General features: G+C 38.2%; 1 protein-coding gene across 9 annotated transcripts in view; it reads right to left on the reverse strand.

Moving 5' to 3' along the window:
* FGD4 (FYVE, RhoGEF and PH domain containing 4) overlaps positions 1 to 17,984 on the reverse strand; it is a 244,327-nt gene that overhangs the window by 65,775 nt on the left and 160,568 nt on the right. For all 9 annotated transcript variants that reach the window (XM_061417423.1, XM_061417422.1, XM_061417427.1 and 6 more), the window contains one exon: positions 12,779 to 13,286. In XM_061417423.1, coding sequence (XP_061273407.1) covers positions 12,779 to 13,286 — 508 coding nt within the window. The remainder of the gene's footprint in view (positions 1 to 12,778; positions 13,287 to 17,984) is intronic.

Consider the following 17,984-nt stretch of genomic DNA (forward strand, 5'->3'; position numbering starts at 1 on the left):
TCATGAATATTCATTGAAAGGATTGATGCTGAAGTTGAAGCTCTAATACTCTGGCCACCTGATGGGAAGAACTGATTCATTGGAAAAGACCCTGATGCTGGGAAAGATTGAAGGCAGGAGGAGAAGAGGATGACAGATGAGATGGTTAGATGGCATCACTGACTCAATGGACATGAGTTTGAGCAAGCTCTGGGAGTTGGTGATGGATGGGGAAGCCTGGCGTGCTGCAGTCCATGAGGTCACAAAGAGTTGGACACAACTGAGTGACTGAACCAACTGACTGATGAATAGTATTGCAGTTACTGGTAGCATCCTGATCAATATGAAAAACTTCAAATACTAAAAAACATGTGAAGTATATTCCATGAAATTGATAAACGTTCAAGGAACTTTTAGATGATCACTAATTATAGAGAACAAAATAAAATACCTAATGAACTAAAAATGTGACTTACAAAGCTATAAGTAAGTTTAATAAGTAAATACATAAGAAATCTACTGACATTTCAGAATAAGTTATGTATTGTTTCACATACAGGAAATACTGACCTGCATGAACACTACAGCTATTTGTTTCAGGTTTTAAGCCAGATTTACTGAGATAAAATTACAAATAGTAAAATTCACCCTTTTGGTGAATAGTTCTAGGAGTTTTGACAAATGCTTACAGTCATGTTACTACCACCACAATCAAGATAGGTAACGTTTCTATTGAAACTCTTCTTAGGTATCTATAGTCAATCACATTCCTCTTCTACCACTAACTCCTAGTAATGCTGATCTGGTTTGTTCCAGAAAGACATGTAAATGGAATGACATAGTATGTATGTGTCTTTTGTGCCTTGTTTCTTTTGCTTATCAAAAAGCATTTGAGATACATCCAAGTTGTTATTAGTATTAGCAGTTCATTCTTTTCCAGCCCTTCATTTTTTTTTTAAGTTTTTCTTTTTTTTTTTTTTAATTTTTTTTAAATTTTATTTTTTAACTTTTGGCCAGCCCTTCATTTTATTCTTATAGTGGTGACATCTTTTTGACCCACCATGTTCTTTTCTATCTTCTAATGCTAAGATTTCTAACAGAAATCTTTAAAGAAAACAACCCAGCAGAATTTGTGCCATGATAAAATAATACATCTTATGAGTCAGAGAACTCACTAAATAACAGATTATACTGTCTACTACTGCTATGCGATGAGGTCACCCCTGAGGAAGTGGAAGAGGAAGTGGAATAAGAAGTTTATAAGAAAAAGTCTTTTGCTGACTGCAAATTATACTTTAGCTGATTGTGGCAAATTATGGGTATCCTGGTCATATTTTGTAAAATCCAAGAGAATGCCAGCAATTATTTGTAAAAACTATACTCCTTCTGCACAGATGGTCTTCTAACATTAGGTCCCTAACCCTGGCAAAGCCAACACAAAGATAAGCAAAAGTAAACTTGCTAACAAATGGTTTAATCACTCATATATAAGGTATGTGAAAAGATACAAGGGATTTTATGGTGAAAGTGAGGACATCACAGAGTTATGGAGACTTTTTTAGGTTAATCACAACAATAATGTTGATAATATCACCATGATAAGAATAGCTAACAATTATTCACTGATTGTTATGTGTGGGTTTCCCTGGTAGATGGTAAAGAATCTGCCTGCAATGTGGGAGACCCAGGTTTGATCCCTGGGTTGGGAAGATCCCCTGGAATAGGAAATAGGCCAGACTGTTACAAGCATTTTACACACACTGACTGGTCCTTACAACAAGTCTATAAAATGGGTGCCAATATTATTCCTATTTTACATATAGTATACATATACAACAAAATTCCATAGCTTAAAAAAAAAAAAAACAAGACTCAAAGAGGCCAGGAAACTCGCCCAAGATTACAGTTAGGACTAAATCAGATTTTACTTATATAGCAGAGTATGTGATTTTGAGTAACTATTAGTAAATAGTTGGCTTTCACTCTAATCTTCTTTGCAACAAAAACTGAGACTATTATTTGCCTACAAGTGAACAGACTAATAAAATACCAACTATCCATTTAAAAATGAATGAGCATTTTAATTTATATGTTAGTTATTTTTCCAACATCAATTTTACTTAAAGCAGGCTTTTAAGCATTTTAGTAATAATTATCAGGTAAAAAATTCAGTCACATTTGATGTAATAATATGATGGCTTCCAAATTTTAAAAAATCAGTTTAGTTTCTGAACCTTGCTTACATTTCAGAAACATATATATTTCAGTACATTTAGGGAGAAGTATATGATCTCTCTGTATCCACAAGACTCTATTACTCTATCAGACTTACACTTAAATAATGAACCAAGGAGTTTTAGAACTGTTGGTACATTGGGGCTGTAGCCTGGTGTTTTTTTAAATAGCCCTTTACTAAGAAGTCATTTGTTTTTGTAATTCTTGGGAAAACAATAATGGTTACACAATACTGACTGGATGAGTAATCTCATTTTGGTTCTTTTGGAACTGAATACACAGGTCTGATTTTACAAAATAAGTATAAATATGCTATTTGAAAAGTATCTTACTTTTGATATACCTCTATAAAGGGATTATTTTTTTCTTCTTTTTTTACTTGTGAATATATACTGTATTAAAAGCTGATTTTCAGAGTATTTCCTTGAACAAAAACACACCAGAGTATAACTAAACCATCAGAACTAAAAAAGTAAGATACACTCCCCTTACAATAAAAGACTATACAATTTATTTTGCCCTACTTCTCTCTGCTTAATACATTCCTAGGCTATTATTGTGTACCTTTAAACCTCCAATAATCTTTTCACAGAGACCTGCTCCTTTTCACTAGGGTTAGGGTCAGCCTAGTTATTAGTCAATGTACCCGCTGGCACACTGCAGTGTCAATTCTATCTCCTTTGCAGATGTCACCAACTCCTGTAGCTCTTTTCAGACCTTTGGGCATGACTCTGCCATATGGCAGGAACTGGGACAAAGAGCAGCTCACAGAGTTCATTCACTGGATAGGCTGAAAATGCTTGTGTGGAGCCAGCAATTCACTCTTCTGAATATTAGTGCCATACTCCCTGCCACATGCTTCAAAACTACCAAGAAAGGGAGCAGACATTTTGAAAAGAATTATGGAAATGCCAATGAGCAACTGTTTCCTGAAAGATTCCTTAAGGGTAGAATCTTAACTTATTTAAAAATGAATCAGATACTGACATTATGCTTTATAATTCTTCAATAAATGTTCTCATGTCACTTTTTAAGCAGGTTTTTTTCTAAAAACACTGAATCAAAACTACTAAAATTTCTTATAGCCTTCTTCATATATATATTTATAACATACTCAATATGCTATATGTAAAACTAACTATATACATATATATATATATACATAAATTATCAGGTTTTATAGAATGGATGATTCTTGCTCATGGGGAATTTCTATCCAAATCTGTCATCAGTTAATTACAGTCTTCAGTTTAGCAATAAGGAGTTCATGATCTGAGCTAGTAACTGACTGAAGTGAAGTGAAAGTCGCTCAATTGTGTCCAACTCTTTGTGAACCCAGTTCTCCTGCAGTGCAGGCAGATTCTTTACCAGCTGAGCCACAAGGGAAGCCCTGTAAGTGACTGAGTTAAATTCAATTCAGGTTTGTGAAAACAAAGTTCTTATTCTGCTGCCACCTTATAAATAAGAGAACTCTCCCTGGATCTAGGGAAGAAGAAAATGAGAAGGCATGGGAATAAAACACAAACTTTGTATTCTAATAAGATCATATAATAATGCCATAAGTAAGGCCACATGGTCTCAGGGAAGATTTGTAATCAGGAAGAAATGTATCACTAGGTACACATTATAAGAAAAAGAGGACAACCACTATAAAATGCAGGCATTGTTCCTTCCCCTGCCTCACAATACAGCCTCACAAGCATAAATAGTCTGTTACTTTAACATGATCCTTCAGGAAGTTTAGGGAGCAAAATCCAAGCCTAATTGTGACCAGTACCAATATTTTCCCAGTCTACATCCTCCACACTGTTTATCAAATTCGAAAGTAAGAGCTTTAAATCTGAAGGTTTAAATTACATCTTTTTGATAGAGGTTGCAGAAGACAGAGGAACAGAGCCTGAACCGAGGAGAACAACTTGGTTACCTGCACAAAATCAGACTGGAAATGACAAAAAGAGAGGAAAACTTTGTTCTTCTTATACACAATTTAATATACATTAGACTAAAGTAGGCTGCAGTCCATGGGGTCGCTAAGAGTCGGACACAACTGAGCGACTTCACTTTCATGCATTGGAGAAGGAAATGGCAACCCACTCCAGTATTCTTGCCTGGAGAATCCCAGGGATGGAGGAGCCTGGTGGGCTGCTGTCTATGGGATCGCACAGAGTCGGACACGACTGAAGTGACTTAGCAGCAGCAGACTAAAGTGTCCTTTGGGTTTAGCAGAAATTATAGATCAAACATCAAGAAAATATAATATATACTCAGAATCAATAACTAAATTAACCTATCCCAAGCCAAGGCAGAATATCAAAGTAATTAGGTCACATAATATTTCTGATGACAGTAAAGCCTTGTACACATTAGCGTTTTACATGGTAATAATCTATGGTGTTCAGGCAGGATAAACAAACAAAACATAAAAAATTGAAGTTAATAGGCAAGAGGCATGCAAACGTATCTGTGTATCTTGTAAGGAGTACATCAGTTTAAAGAAGAACTAAGAGTAAGGTGCTGGGATCTTCAGCAGGCACAATATGCTGAATGTCTATCAAGGGACATCTCAGATCATGAGTCTATTTATCTAGATTTACAAATGAGGAAACGGGATTTTTATTTTTTGTTTTATTTAACAAATATACAGCTCACATTGTTTCAAGACACTGTTCTCTATGCTTTACAACTATTAAAAGATCTACACCTTGTAAAAATGTTATGAAGTAGGTAATAGTATCTCCATTTTATAGATGAGGCAACCTGAGGTACACAGATGTTTGAGATGACCTGCTCAAGGTCACATAGCTGGTAAGTAGCTGAGATGGAATTCAAACTGAGAAAGTCTGCTTCTTGAGCCTGTCTTCCTATTGCTCTGTTTTGCTTTCGTTTTTTTTAAGCCACATACAACCACCACTGTTTTTTCAAGTTCTGATCTTTCTATCTCTGTCACACCCACACTAAACTGAATCTTTGTGCACACTGTGGCCTCCAACCACCTGACTTCCCCAAATCTCCTGGTTCATATTAACATTCTGTTAAACCCAATCCCTGATTCTGTTGTCCTGCTGTTCTTCGCCCTGCTGCACGGCCAATCCCACTCCAAGTTTGCTTTCTCTTTCTTGAGTTCCAGGCCACTCAGCAAGCTGGAGAGACTGCTGACTGGTAACACCATCTTGGACCTGAGTCCTCAGAGTCTTGGTCACAAGGCACCACGAAAGTTAATCTCTCCACCGTCTTCAAACTCAAAGTCCCATTCTTTGAAGATACTCCACTGGTCTTTATGGCAGGGGACCCCCAACCCCCGGTCTACAGACTGCTGCTGGTCCATGGCCTGTTAGGAACCAGGCTGCACAGCAGGAGATGAGCGCCAGGTGAAATCTAAACCACCTAACCCTGCCCCCGCCCATGGAAAAATTGTTTTCCATGAAATTGGTCCCTGGTACCAAAAAGGTTGCGGTTCAAACTGACACACCCAGCACCAAGCCTCTATAGGCTGTAACTCAGAACCTCACTCACTCACTCGGTGAGCTCCAGACTGCCTGACTTCTCCATTTCTGCTAACAACCGGTAATTCATCCTCTCAGCCATGCTCCAAACCTTGGCTCTATCTTTGAGCTCTCCTTTCCCCTTTATCTCATGATACCTTAAATAATGGTCATTTATCTTAATCAGCTCAACTGCTAGCTTCCTCTTTGAATTTACTGCAGTGCCTTGCACATGGTATATGTGCAATACAGATTCACTGTATTTAATCTGAATACCCAGATTTACTGAGCTACTTAGCTATAATGTCCCAGGAAAGGCCTAGGTCTCCAGGATAACTCCTAATTCCACATTTTAAATGATGACAGTCCTTGCAAGTTCATCAATTCCAGGCCCCCATCCTCTGCCCTCTGAAGCCCAGTGATTCTCATAATAGAATCCTTCTTTCTCCTCTTGGAAAAATCACTATGTTCCCCTTTTGATTATGCTTGTGCTCTTCAGGGCTCCGTGCCTGGCCTTCTTCCGGTTCCTACATATTCTATTTTGGCAATATTAATCACTTGCTTACATACATCCTCTTACATTCCTACCCTCTTTCCTGAGTTCCAGATCCTTATTTCGCCTGCATAATATCTTCCAATGGATGTCTTGTAGGTGCCACAAGCTAAGTAGTACAAAAGAAGTCTAATTAACCATTCTACTCCCTCCTCTCATTCCAAACACAATCACTTTCCTTCTTGTCTGTCATCTCAACCAGGTTAGGAAACCAGGACCTGTAGAATTCAGTACTAATGTGCCCTGAGGTTACACAGCTGGGAAGTAATGGGGCTGGGATCTGAATTCATCTCTTTTAATTCTAAAGCTTTAGAATCCTAAAGCTTTAATTCTATAGCTTTCATCCTTAACCAATAATCCATAATGTCTCCAGAATATTCCGTTTTTGTTTTAGATATTTTCACCTGGACTTTGCAATGTGTTGTGTTAGTTGCTCAGTGGTGTCCAACTCTTTGGGACCCATGGACTGTAGCCCAGCACGTTCCTTTATCCACAGGATTCACCAGGCAAGAATACTGGAGTAGGTTACCATGTCCTTCTCCAGGACGTTGCAAAAGTCCTTTAAATTTATTATGTCTAAAGCCAATTAATTTTTCTTGCCTCCAAATATGTTGTTCTTTCTATTCCTTTGTAGTTCAGTAAATGGTATGCCATCCCATCTGCCACTTCACTGAATGAAGCTACAGGGAATGAACATGACTCATTCCCTATATCCAGTCATGCAGTTCTCAGAAATCTCTCTTCCTTGTCCCTAACCCTCTGCTTCATCCAGGACCTTTTCCTTTCACACCTGGAATACAACTGTTGCTTACTAACCATGTACCCTGCTCCATCTGTTTTTCCTTTCATCTGAGTCATTTTTCTAAAACCCACAGATGTACAATCATGTCACTTCCATGCTTTAATTAAATGCCTCTTAGACAGATAGTATTAGGCTTATGGAAAGCTTGAAATAACATGGAAAATACCTATCCTACAAAACAGGATGCAGAATGCCCATATATTAAGCTATTGAAAATTTTTTTTAAATCAGCTGAGAAAAATAAGCTAGATATCAAAGCACTTTGATAAGTGCAAATAAGTTAGATATCAAAGCACTTTTCTCTAGGTGGTAGAACTATGAGTGATTTTGTATTCTCAATGCTTTGCTGCATTTTCTTGATTTTCTATGAGGTTTATTACTTTTTATTCAGACTTTTAAAAATCTTAAAAAAAAAAAAATCTCCTGTGCTTTCAGGGGGAAAAAATACAATGTAGGCACACAAACCCACTGCAATTTATCCTTAGCTTATATTTTCTCATTAAGCCTATTCTTCTACCCCAACACTCATTTCACTAGCCCTTCTGGCCTCTATTATGAGGCCAGAAAAATCCCTAGACATGGCAACTACCCTCCTGTTTCTACTCTCAGCCCTGTGCTCAGCCTAGATGCTCTCCTCTTCCCTACCTCCCTGCTCCCTTCTATTTTGGACCACCAGCACCTCCCACTGCTCCGTCAAGTCCAGTTGTGCTATAGCCTTCCCCTCACCAGCTATCCTCCAGGCACAGCTATTTTCTCATAGTGCTTCCTAAGCCCTTATTGTACCACATCGTGGTGATTTACTCATGTTTCTCTCCCCTCAGCAGACTGAGACTTTGTGGAAAGGGCCTGCCTTATTCATTTCTGTCTCCAGGACCCAGGAAAGTAAGTCCTGCATACTGAATTTTTAAAGTGAACAATAGTAGATATATGTTTTTTCAGGTATAGGCTCTCTGAAGCTCACTTTTTCTCATTCCTTTCTTAGAACTTTCCAACATACTAAACAGTCACCATAACGTAAAGAGGTTTCTGAGATTCCCATCAGTTCTAAATAAATAATGAAAAGCTATCCTCAAGACTTTTATGAACTATCCACATGGTTAGTGGAAAAACTTTTCCATTATCCTACACGCCATTTTTAAATGCCTACAACTTTAGTTGGAACCTTCATTATAATACTAGTAACAATGAATATTGATTAGTAAAGCTGGATAATTTGTTTGTGCTGCCTTTCACTTTCTTGGAATTAAAAGCTGATTTGTCAAGAGAAGAAATATAGGAGTAATTTACTACTTGTCTTCAAATCTAACAAGACCACTAAAGCTGTCTCTTTATATTTCAAGATGTGAACCAAAAGAAATTTAAAGTTTTATTGGGGAATGGGGGATAAATTGCGAGACTGGGGTTGACATATATACACTGCTGCTGCTGCTGCTAAGTCGCTTCAGTCGTGTCCGACTCTGTGAGACCCCATAGACGGAAGCCCACCAGACTCCCCTGTCCCTGGGATTCTCCAGGCAAGAACACTGGAGTGGGTTGCCATTTCCTTCTCAAATGCATGAAAGTGAAAAGTGAAAGGGAAGTCGCTCAGTCGTGTCCGACTCTTAGCGACCCCATGGACTACAGCCTACCAGGCTCCTCCATCCGTGGGATTTTCCAGGCAAGAGTATTGGAGTGGGGTGCCATTGCCTTCTCCATATATACACTACTATATATAAAGTAGACAACTAATATAAACCTACAGTATGGCATAGGGAACTCTACTCAATCCTTTGTAATGACCTAAATATGGGAACAGAATCTAAAGAAGAGCAGATATACGGATACGTATAACTGATTCACTTTGGGGTATAGCAGAAACCAACATAACATTGTAAATCAACTATACTCTAATAAAAATTAATTTAAAATCAAAATAAAGCTTGATTATAAAAGAACTTGTAGTCATAAGAAATGGATAACCTATGTAAGCATTATGTTTTAACTCTCAGAAAACTGATAACTCATATTTATAAATTAATCAACAATTTTAAGAGTTACAATTAAACTTAGAAGAAACTGAAGGAAAAATAGGAAAAGGGAATTAACTTGGATTACACCACTGGTTTTCTGTTTTCAATTTACTTCTGAATGTGATTCTCTATCATTTTTTCCCCCCAGGAGATGATTATCTTAATTTTTGAATATGTTAAAAAGTTATAAATCTTCAAGATTTATAAAAAAAAGTAGTAAAAAGCAATTAAAAAACAGGAAATAAGCAGGAAATAAATATGTAAGCTTTTCGTGTTTATATAAATCTCCACATTCTGTATACCACCTTCATCTATTCATCCACTTCATTACATAATTTCTTTAATCTTTGGTGGAAGAAAAGATTAATATTATATCTGTTATTTATATGAATGTTAGTCTTAAAAAGTGCACATCTTTACACTTATATTTGGCTTCCTGTATGGAATATTGTCACCTTGCTTATTTCACCTATATACAGAGCACATCACGCAAAATGCTGGGCTGGAGGAAGCACAAGTTGGAATCAAGAATGCTGGGAGAAACTTCACGTCAGATGCGCAGATGACACCACCCTTATGGCAGAAAGCAAAGAAGAACTAAAGATGCTCTTGATGAAAGTGAAAGAGGAGAGTGAAAAAGCTGGCTTAAAACTCAATATTCAAAAAAGGACGATCATGGCATCTGGTCCCATCACTTCATGGCAAATAGATGGGGAAACAACGGAAACAGTAACAGACTTTATTTTCTTGGGCTCCAAAATCACTGCAGATGGTGACTGCAGCCATGAAATTAAAAAATTCTTGTTCCTTTGAAGAAACACTATGACCAACTTAGACAGCATTTTAAAAAGTAGAGACTTGACTTTACCAACAAAGGTCCACCTACTCAAAGCTATGGTTTTTCCATAGCTTTGTCATGTACGGATGTGAGAGCTGGACTATAAAGAAAACAGCACAGAAGAATGGATGCTTTTGAACTGTGGTGTAGGAGAAGACTCTTGAGAGTCCCTTGGACTGCAAGGAGATCCACCCAGTCCATCCTAAAGGAAATCAGTCCTGAATACTCATTGGAAGGACTGATGCTGAAGCTGAAACTCCAATACTTTGGCCACCTGATGTGAAGAACTGACTCATTGGGAAAGACCCTGATGCTGGAAAAAGTTGAAGGCAGGAGAAGGAGACGACAGAGGATGAGATGGTTGGATGGCATTGATGACTTGATGGATATGAGTTTGAGCAAGCTCTGGGAGTTGGTGATGGACAGGGAAGCCTGTTGTGCTGCAGTCCATGGGGTTGCAAAGAGTTGGATACGACTGAGTGACTGAACTGAACTGACAAGTATAAAGAAAGGAAGTACTTTAAATAAATCTCAGAAAAAAATTACCAGTCAACCTGTTGAAATATAACTTGGACAGAGGAGCCTGGCGGGCTACAGTCCATGGGGTTGCAGAGTCAGACATGACTGAAACAACTTATCATTAGCAACAGGAATGAACACAGCCTTGTAAAGCAACTATATGCTTAGCTGCTCAGTCGTGTCTGACTCTTTGTGACCCCATGGGCTGTAGCCTGCCAGTCTCCTCTGTCCATGGGGATTCTCCAGGCAAGAATACTGGAGTGGTTTGCCATGCCGTTCTCCAGGAAAGCAATGATACTTCAATTAAAAAAAAAAAATTCCTGGTTCCAATGTTTGGTCCACAATACACTACTAACCAAAACATTTTTTAATTTTACTTTTAAGATTGTGGTAAAACACACTTAACATAAAGAGTATCCCCCTAACACTACTAACATTTATCTTTGCATTTTGGAACAAGGAAAGGCAAAGTAACAAGCACTAGAGCAACAAAGGGAAACACATGGTCACCATGTAGAAATTAAATCCTAATAGTCCTTTTTAGATGGGGGACTCATGTAGTGTTTGGATCAATAGCTCTGAAGAGAAAATTTAATTTTTCTTCCTACATATAGCATGTGCCAACTATAAAAATGCCCATTAGGAGAAAGACCAGATGTACATGTTTCACTAATGTAATAGGAAGCCCTATTAAGTCTCTCCCAAACCATGTAAGACACATCTATGAAAATGTATACATAATAATACACGACAGGGGGAAAAAGTAGTACCCAGCAACCAAGACGACATCACCAATTAAAATATTTCCCCTAATAAAAACAGTTCTTGCTGTTTTACTGATACTTGCTGGTGGCATCATCCCAACTGTACAATGACAGATACTAGTCTTGAGTTCTTTGGTTCTAAAATTCTCTTCCATTCAAAGTAATTTAAGCACAGAGACACTAAAATCTACTACTATACCGAGATGTAAAGAGATTCACTTTGTATGGTCCTGGCTCTTTAATGTTTCAGATATTGTTACCAAGGATGACTCACTTTCTCCCACCCACTTCCTTATTTAAACTTTCTCTGCTTCAGAGTCAGAATTTAAAATTAAACCTCTGGCATTTTGCCTATTTGTGATATTTTTCAGGGTCACTGTGAATTGAACTATAAGATTTCACTTTAAAGTTCTGAACACATCAATCAGTCATTTTTACTCTAATATTTTAGTATCAGTCTTTTTGAATTTTTGCTTATGGTAGTGCCACTTAAGACACAGTATCACAAAAAAAATTCTAAACAGATTTAGGACTTGGATTTGTCATTTACAAATTTTCCTATAATTGTCCAATTTTCAATTCTCAACTCTCCTACCCAAATTAGTATTTATAATCAATTAGAGAGACTAAACAATGGAAACCTTTTTCCTTTGTCTTCAGAATTATAAACAACTCTCCACTCCAGGGACCTCTATAATAATGCTTATATTGCATCTCTGATCTAAGAAATTCCAAATGGAATTGGAATTTCAAATTCTAAATTTTCACTGAGTAAAAGCTATATTTACTGATCTTCCCAAAGCACTAAATTGGCACGAATAAAGAATACAAATGCAGTGGTCTTGTTACTGAAGTTGTGTAAAAGTTTCTGCTGCAGTACAGGTAGGTTATGAATATTATTTCATCAGCAAATCAGCCCTTTATTAGCTTAGAAATGCCATTCAGGTGGTTCATCAAACTGCTGCTCTGTTTAGAAAGGAAGTGAACTTCTAGTTTGCCACAGCCTCACCTCTCTTTAGCCTATCACTCATGGCTGCTGCATTCACTGACATTTACTGCAATTAGGCTTTTACGCTTGTGACTTCTTGAATCAGGATACAATATCAGCCTGAGAGTCAAGGCACAAGGTGTCTGGGCTTTTACTGTGAGTCTGGAACATCATTTAAGCTTCCCGGAACAATTTTTTCTTCTATAAATGAACTACTGAACTAAGATGATTTTCAGGATTAAATAATTTCCTGTTACTCAGACCATAAATATTGGGGATGCAGCCCTATGTTTATTATTAGGGATGCCCATATGTTTATGGGGAGCAATTTCTGATGTAAATATAAACACTATGTTTGTGGTTTTCCTATATCAAAGTCTTTACACTGTTGTGAATCTTGCAATCATAATAGAGAGACCAACAGAAATTATATAGAAGAAAAACTGAAGTGTCTCCTCAGAGAGTAGGGGAAACATGCATCAGCAACTAGAGCTTGAAAACTGCTGAACTGGTGGTGAGGGTGATCAGACTTATTCATCACATAAGTGCTATAAAATAGAGTTCAAACCGTAGTGGAATAGTCAGTGCTTCCTCCTACTCATGCTTTACCTTCATCTCATGGTGCTGGTCCAGCTGTTCCAGTTCTAGGGGGCTTTCTTCACCTTCCATCTCTTGTACCTTGGCTTCTGTGTCTGTCCTTTCCTCTTCCAGGGGAAGCACAGGGCTGGCACGTAAAGTCCTGCAGCTACTGTCAGAAGCATCTTCATGACAGTTATTTGTTGTGGGTGATGCAGGGCCTATGGTTGTTTCTTGTTTTTCTCCATTCACTAAGTTTGTATCAGGCAAGGGTTCAGAAGTTTGAATAGAAGTATCTGGGCTAAGAGTGGCCGCTTTGTCCTCCTCACATTCCGCCTGGTTTTGTGCTGCTACCATACCATTAGCCACACAAGTCTGTTCACCCTGAGATTGATCTGTACCATTTCCCTGCTTCTGTGGTGAGTGCTGGGAGAGGAGTTTCTGCTGAGGTGTGTCTGTCAATCCATGCCTTCCTGGGGTTCTAGGAGCATTTAGGTTCACAGCAGGATCTTTTTTCAAATCGCTGTAATTTGATAAAGTGCTAAAAGATAAAACACAAAGGAGGTATGAAAATGCTGGCACGGACAAGTTCTAGAATAAAAACAAATTTATTCCAGTTGTTTAGGGATATTTAGTGAAGATATCCACCCACCCCCCCTTGGTTTTAGAAACTTAGATAAAAAGTGGTAGAGTAGCTCTCAGTTGTTCAGGATGTTATCTACACTCAAATAAACATTTAAATAAAGATGATAAGCCTGAGCTTTCCCTATAGGTTTGGAAACATTTCTGTGGGTTGTTTTTTAACATAGTTAATTAGTAAAGACTTAGACGTGAGAAATATATTTAATAAGACCACCTTATCCAAAGATTTTTACTTTCTTAACATTTTAAAGACAAGTATAGTCATAGCCCTCAATTTATGAACAGGTTAGAAACCAAAGATTATTTGTCTCTGGAAAGCAGACACATTTCTCAAAAACCTTACTGCATATGTTGCCACAGCATCCTAACTGGTCTTTCTGCTTCCACAGAGATCCCCTCCAGCCCCAGGTAGGCCACAGAGATCAAACTCTGAGGGAGGGCTTCCCCAAAGACTTGAAGGTAAATCTGGCATCTTAATCCCGGCCTACAAGATTCTATATACTCTAGCCCCTACTAGCTCTGGCCTCATTAAATTCTATTCTCGCCTCACTCACTGTGCTCTTGTCATATTAGTCACTTTGCTATTCCCATATGCAATAAGCAACTGTGCATATCTAAGCTGCAATTCTCTCTGCCCAGAACAGTCTTCCCCAAGTCAGTAGTGTGGTTTGCTCCTTCCCATCATTCATGTTTCTGCTCAGATGTCACCTCAAAGAGGCTTAAGTTTAACTGACAGTATATAGAAATGCTTCTGTGGAAACACTAATATAGTACTTAAATCTAGGATTCCAGGAAGGAAAAATATAAAATTCTGGACTTCAGTCTTGAAAAGATTCTTATAACCTAATGAGGAGAAAAAATTAAAACAGACTAATACTCTGTGATGATACAAATGTACCCAATCTTGTTCTTTGCTTTATTCCCACCTCTTACCAAAGTGCTTGGTATGTGACAGTGCTCAATAAAAAGTGGGGGAACAACAGAGTAACTAATTGTGATGATGATCATAAGAGTAATTCAATAATACCATCCAACCAGTCCATTCTGAAGGAGATCAGCCCTGGGATTTCTTTGGAAGGAATGATGCTAAAGCTGAAACTCCAGTACTTTGGCCACCTCATGCGAAGAGTTGACTCATTGGAAAAGACTCTGATGCTGGGAGGGATTGGGGGCAAGAGGAGAAGGGGACGACAGAGGATGAGATGGCTGGATGTTATCACTGACTCGATGGACGTGAGTCTGAGTGAACTGCGGGAGTTGGTGATGGACAGGGAGGCCTGGCGTGCTGCTATTCATAGGGTCGCAAAGAGTTGGACACGACTGAGCGACTGATCTGATCTGATCATTTATTAAGTGCCAGAAACTACATTAAGCACTTTACACAGATTATCTTGTTTCATATCATAATTCCAAAGTAGGGACCCCACAATACAGGCTTAGAAACCTAGATAATGCGGCCAATGTAATGTGGCTAACAAATGGTAAGAAAGCAGTCAGAGAAGACAAAAAACACAGTGAAGTTTACTATCACAAGAAGGGAAGGAAAAATTTGGTAGGGGAAAATGTCTTATAAAAGTCAGAGGTTGTCCACAGACTTAGAAAAGAAATCTATGGTTGCTGGGGGGAAGGGATAGTTAGGGACTTTGGGAAGGTCATGTACACACTGCTATATTTAAAATGGATAACCAACAAAGACCTATAGTACAGCACATGAAACTCTGCTCAATGTTATGTACCAGCCTGGATGAGAGTATGGTTTGGGGGAGAGTGGATACATGTATCTATATGGCTGAGGTACTCCACTGTTCATGTGAAACTATCACAACATTGCTCATCAGCTATACCACAATATGAAATATTTTTGGTGTTAAAAAAAAAAAAAGTTGGAGGTTGCTAGTATAAGTAAATGTGACATCTTCCACCACTGATGTCTGCCTTCTAGGAGCATATTTCTTAGGCCTAGCTGAAAATGCTGGTTAAAAACTAAACATTCAAAAACCTGAGGTCATGGGATCCGGTCCCATCACTTCATGGCAAATAGATGGGGAAACAATGGAAACGGAGGGACTTTATTTTCTTGGGCTCCAAAATCACTGCGAATGGTGACTGCAGCCATGAAATCAAAAGATGCTTGCTCCTTGGAAGAAAAGCTATGATAAACCTAGACAGAGTGTTAAAAAGCACAGACATTACTTTGTCAACAAAGGTCCATATATTAGAAGCTATGATTTTTCCAGTAGTCATATACAGATGTGCAAGGACTATAAGAAAGGCTGAGTGTAAAAGGACTGATGCTTTTGAACTGTAGTGTTGGAGAAGACTCTTGAGAGTCCCTTGGACTGCAAGGAGATCAAACCAGTCAACCCTAAAGGAAATTAGTCCTGAATATTCGTTGGAAGGACTGATGCTAAAGCTGCAATACTTTTGCCACCTGATGCGAAGAGCCGACTCATTAGAAAAGGCCCTGACACTGGGAAGGATTGAAGGCAGGAGGAGAAGGGGACGACAGAGGACGAGATGGTGGGATGGCATCACCGACTCAATGGACATGAGTTTGAGCAAGCTCCAGGAGCTGGTGATGGACAGGGAAGCCTGGCGTGTTGCAGTCCATGGGGTCACAAAGAGACAGACACAACTGATGAATAACAAATTTCTCCAAAAGCTCTTCAAGATATGAATCAAACTGTCCTTTACCTGGACACATCAGTGTCCAGCATCACAAAGAAAGATCCTCAGAAGATCTTCTGAACCAAACTCTGGACTTACTTAGGATTTTTAGAAAGGACTGCTGTGAACAAGAAGCAAGAATCTCCTGTAATAAGTGACATCCAGAGGATATGCATGGGAGAGTCGGGTAGGATAAGGTGGGGAGGGAAGCCACACTACAGGTACATGAACCTCACTCAACAAGAAATAAAAACTTCCCATTCAAGTCCTATAGACACAATGCAACAGAAACCCATTCAGATACATTTCAGGGCCTGTTCCTATGGGTAATTCTTCATTAAAAACGTATAATTTGTTTTGTACTGGCAGTGGATTTCTGCCACAAGTACATCCCTTCACCAGATTGGCCCAAATGCTCACATTACAGCCTACCTGCTCTTAGAACAATTTTGTTTAAAATGTCATACGTTATAGCATATCTTTCCTTAGAGCCAAACTTCAAGCTTTTCATCAAAAAAAGGCTTTGAATCTGTTAACTGTAAAAGAAAATTGATTTGGAAGAATATATTGAAAAAATAACTGATATGGAAAAACGGCACTTTTTGTGTATGGAGAGAAATAACACTGGGTTACCAAAATAGTGAGGAGTATTGACCCATTTGGGGCTTCCCAAAGTTACACCCAAATCTGAGGATACAGGCTGTGGCATGTAATACGAATAGGGGTTGGGGTCCATCCCTCTCCCCCTTTTATTATGAAGTCACTGGACATAGGCCTGGGAATTTGCAAACATGAGGCACATCACTTTGTGCTACAGAATCAACCTGCCACAGAAAACAATCTTTTCTAGTAAAGATTACTATAATTTAAGATACCAAAAGTATTAAAAATCCTACTTCAGAGAGTGAAATGTTGAAATTTAAATATTATTATGAGAAGTTTCCATAATTGATCAAGAGTGAAAAATGAAGACAGGCTTCTGAACTACTTTTCTCCAGAATTTGTTACTAAATATAGTCTCACAAATGAGGGACATTGCAGTTTTGCATTTGGTCACAATTTCTAGAAGCTGTAGAAAGTATTTCCAAGCTATGATTCACTACATAAATAAAAATGTGTCCTGCACTGCAAATAAAAAATGAAATCACCTAATGGATTATCATTCCCAAATATTACACTAGAATAAATGGAAATATTTGGCTTCAAGGATGAAAGTGAAGTTAAATATATTCTTTGATTATATATATACTTTTGACATATAATAAAATCCTTCTGATAAAAAAAAATTCTATTTAAGTCAGTGATGGGAATTCTAAGAAAAAAACTGAGGGTCATATAAGCAGAAAAGTACTTTATGTGAGTTTGTTTTTATCTTTAATTGAGAAATACACATTTCAGCTACTTTTTTTAAACAGAGCTAAAGAATAAAAAGTTATATCTAATAAATACAGAGATTTAACACAAATTTGGTACTGCCAGTATCTCTTCACGAACCTAGAACAGTATAGGGGTATAGGGAGAGGGAAAACAGACTGAATGGATACAGATCTATACTAAATAAAATGGAATAGAAAGAAAAGATGGGACAGGCCCATAGAAGTTCATTCAAGTATACGAAATGAGAAACAGACAGATATAACTTCCTGCCCTTCCAACCCAGATATCCAGTGACCAGTGGAATGACTGACCATAGGAAGCAACAACACATGGAATGACGTACACAGACACAGAGGAAGCAAGGTGTGCACAGTGCACAATGTCATGAGAAGGCTGGGGCAGAAAGCACTGCACGCAAATAAACATGATAAATGACAATTCATATAGGGAAGACTGTTGTTCAGTCACTAAGTTGCGTTCGACTCTTTGCAAACACATGGATTATAGCACGCCAGGCTCCTCTGTCCCCTTCATGGATCACAGCTTTGTTATG

The sequence above is a fragment of the Bos javanicus genome, chromosome 5 (genome assembly GCF_032452875.1).
Source record: "Bos javanicus breed banteng chromosome 5, ARS-OSU_banteng_1.0, whole genome shotgun sequence".
Taxonomy (NCBI): domain Eukaryota; kingdom Metazoa; phylum Chordata; class Mammalia; order Artiodactyla; family Bovidae; genus Bos; species Bos javanicus.